This window comes from Cryptotermes secundus, unplaced genomic scaffold (assembly GCF_002891405.2).
Source record: "Cryptotermes secundus unplaced genomic scaffold, Csec_1.0 scaffold1000, whole genome shotgun sequence".
NCBI classification, from domain to species: domain Eukaryota; kingdom Metazoa; phylum Arthropoda; class Insecta; order Blattodea; family Kalotermitidae; genus Cryptotermes; species Cryptotermes secundus.
Window position 1 is genome coordinate 41,475 of NW_019726239.1, and position 1,732 is coordinate 43,206.

At 38.7% G+C, this 1,732-nt stretch overlaps 1 protein-coding gene across 1 annotated transcript in view; it reads left to right on the forward strand.

Moving 5' to 3' along the window:
* The window catches only part of LOC111864126 (succinyl-CoA:3-ketoacid coenzyme A transferase 1, mitochondrial), a 35,429-nt gene that overhangs the window by 2,203 nt on the left and 31,494 nt on the right, over positions 1-1,732 (forward strand). Inside the window, exon 2 of the mRNA XM_023851159.2 lies at positions 791-896. Coding sequence (XP_023706927.1) covers positions 791-896 — 106 coding nt within the window. The remainder of the gene's footprint in view (positions 1-790; positions 897-1,732) is intronic.

The window sequence follows — 1,732 nt, forward strand, 5'->3', positions numbered from 1 at the left end:
ACATTTCCTTCCTTCATTAGCCTGTTAAGAAATCTGAGTCTATTCCCTGATGTCCTTATACCTAGGGTCACCCATCTATTTGCATACTGTTTGCTCTTTAACCATTTTTTAGGCATTGCTATTTCATAGTAATATTGGAAAGTACCTAGGAACTCATTATATGCATCATTCGCTGATTTTTGCTTAAAGACGAGCTCCCAGGTCTCTTTATCTAGTAGATTGCATAGGTATTGGACATTCTCTTCTTTATATGATCTGGCCATTCTGCATTCTCCCTCTAATCTGGTTTGCCCTTTTTTGTTCTTGTGTTGCATCTGCACTCGTATTATCTGCGCATTATGGTCAGAAAATCCTGTGTCGATCGCCTCTAGATTGTATTCCCATAAGTTCTTGTTAATTATTATTTGCTCTATGGCTGTTTGACTTCTGGGACCTATTCTCGTTGGGACATTCACTACTGCTTGTAAGCCATGTGAATTTAACATTGTCTGTAGTTGTAGGTCCCCTCCATTTCTTAAGAAATCTATGTTGAGGTCGCCTACAATGATAATGTTCTTCCCTTTGATTAGTATCTTGCTAATTATTGTGTCCATGGTTTCAATGAATATATTAATGTTGCTATTAGGGGTTCTGTACACACAGATGATGATTGTGTTAAATTGTGTGAGTTCGATAATACTAGCCTCGAAATGTAGTTGAGTTGAATCTCTTAATAATATGGACACACGCGTACTGTGTGTAGTTTGAAAATATTATACATGATGATTACCACTCTTCTTCTTTATTTCAGGTGTTATCTTGTCCATATTCTGTTAGAGCAAGTAAGAAGAACAAAATAAGAACTGCCACAGAAGCTGTGAAAGATATCCCGGATGGAGCCAGCCTCTTAGTAGGTGGTAAGAAATTTTAAAGTGTCATGAAAGGAGATGGAGACTTTAGTCAGTATTGTGCGAAATTACAGGATCCGTAGTCTACTGTAAATGATTAACTGTGTTGTTGCCATAGTATAAGAAAGTAAGTAAAGCTATCCCTGTAACAGGCCATGAAGGCCCATGGGGTTGTGAGACGTTGAGGGTCCCACATTATCTAGACAATCGGCTCAAAGATGGCGGTAAGGTTGTCAGCCGTACGCGCAGGCCGCGCTTTACTCCCCAGGGAAGTTATTTATTTAATTCCTGATAGAGGCTGGGTAAACCCCAGGGCCATAGTGTGGCCGGAAGGATTAGGTCAATTGAAAAAAAAAAACAATGACCTCATCGGTATTTGAACTCACGACCTTCCAACTTGTAGCATAGTGCCTTAATCACTACGCTACCGCGTTCCACTCCACAATGTAAAATTTGATGTGTGTTGGTAAGTGCTAGGAGGATTATGGGTCCTATATTGTGTGCAATTACAATTAATACTGAGATGTGTAGTAGTAGTAGTAGTAATAGTAGTAGTAGTAGTAGTAGTAGTAGTAGTAGTAGTAGTAGTAGTAGTAGTAGTAGTAGTCTTTTATTGCCATAAATCCAGTACTAGAAATACATTCAAAGGATGTGGAAAAGTCAAACAAAACACATAAATAAAAGCAGTACAAGGTACCAAGTCAATATACAGATATGTTAAATAATACTACTGAGATCATAAAAACATAATGAGTATCAATTCAACACTTCCTATCAAAAATACTCAAAATACAGTGACATGTTGCGCCAAGCCCCCCCCACACACACCAGCAGTGACGCGGCGG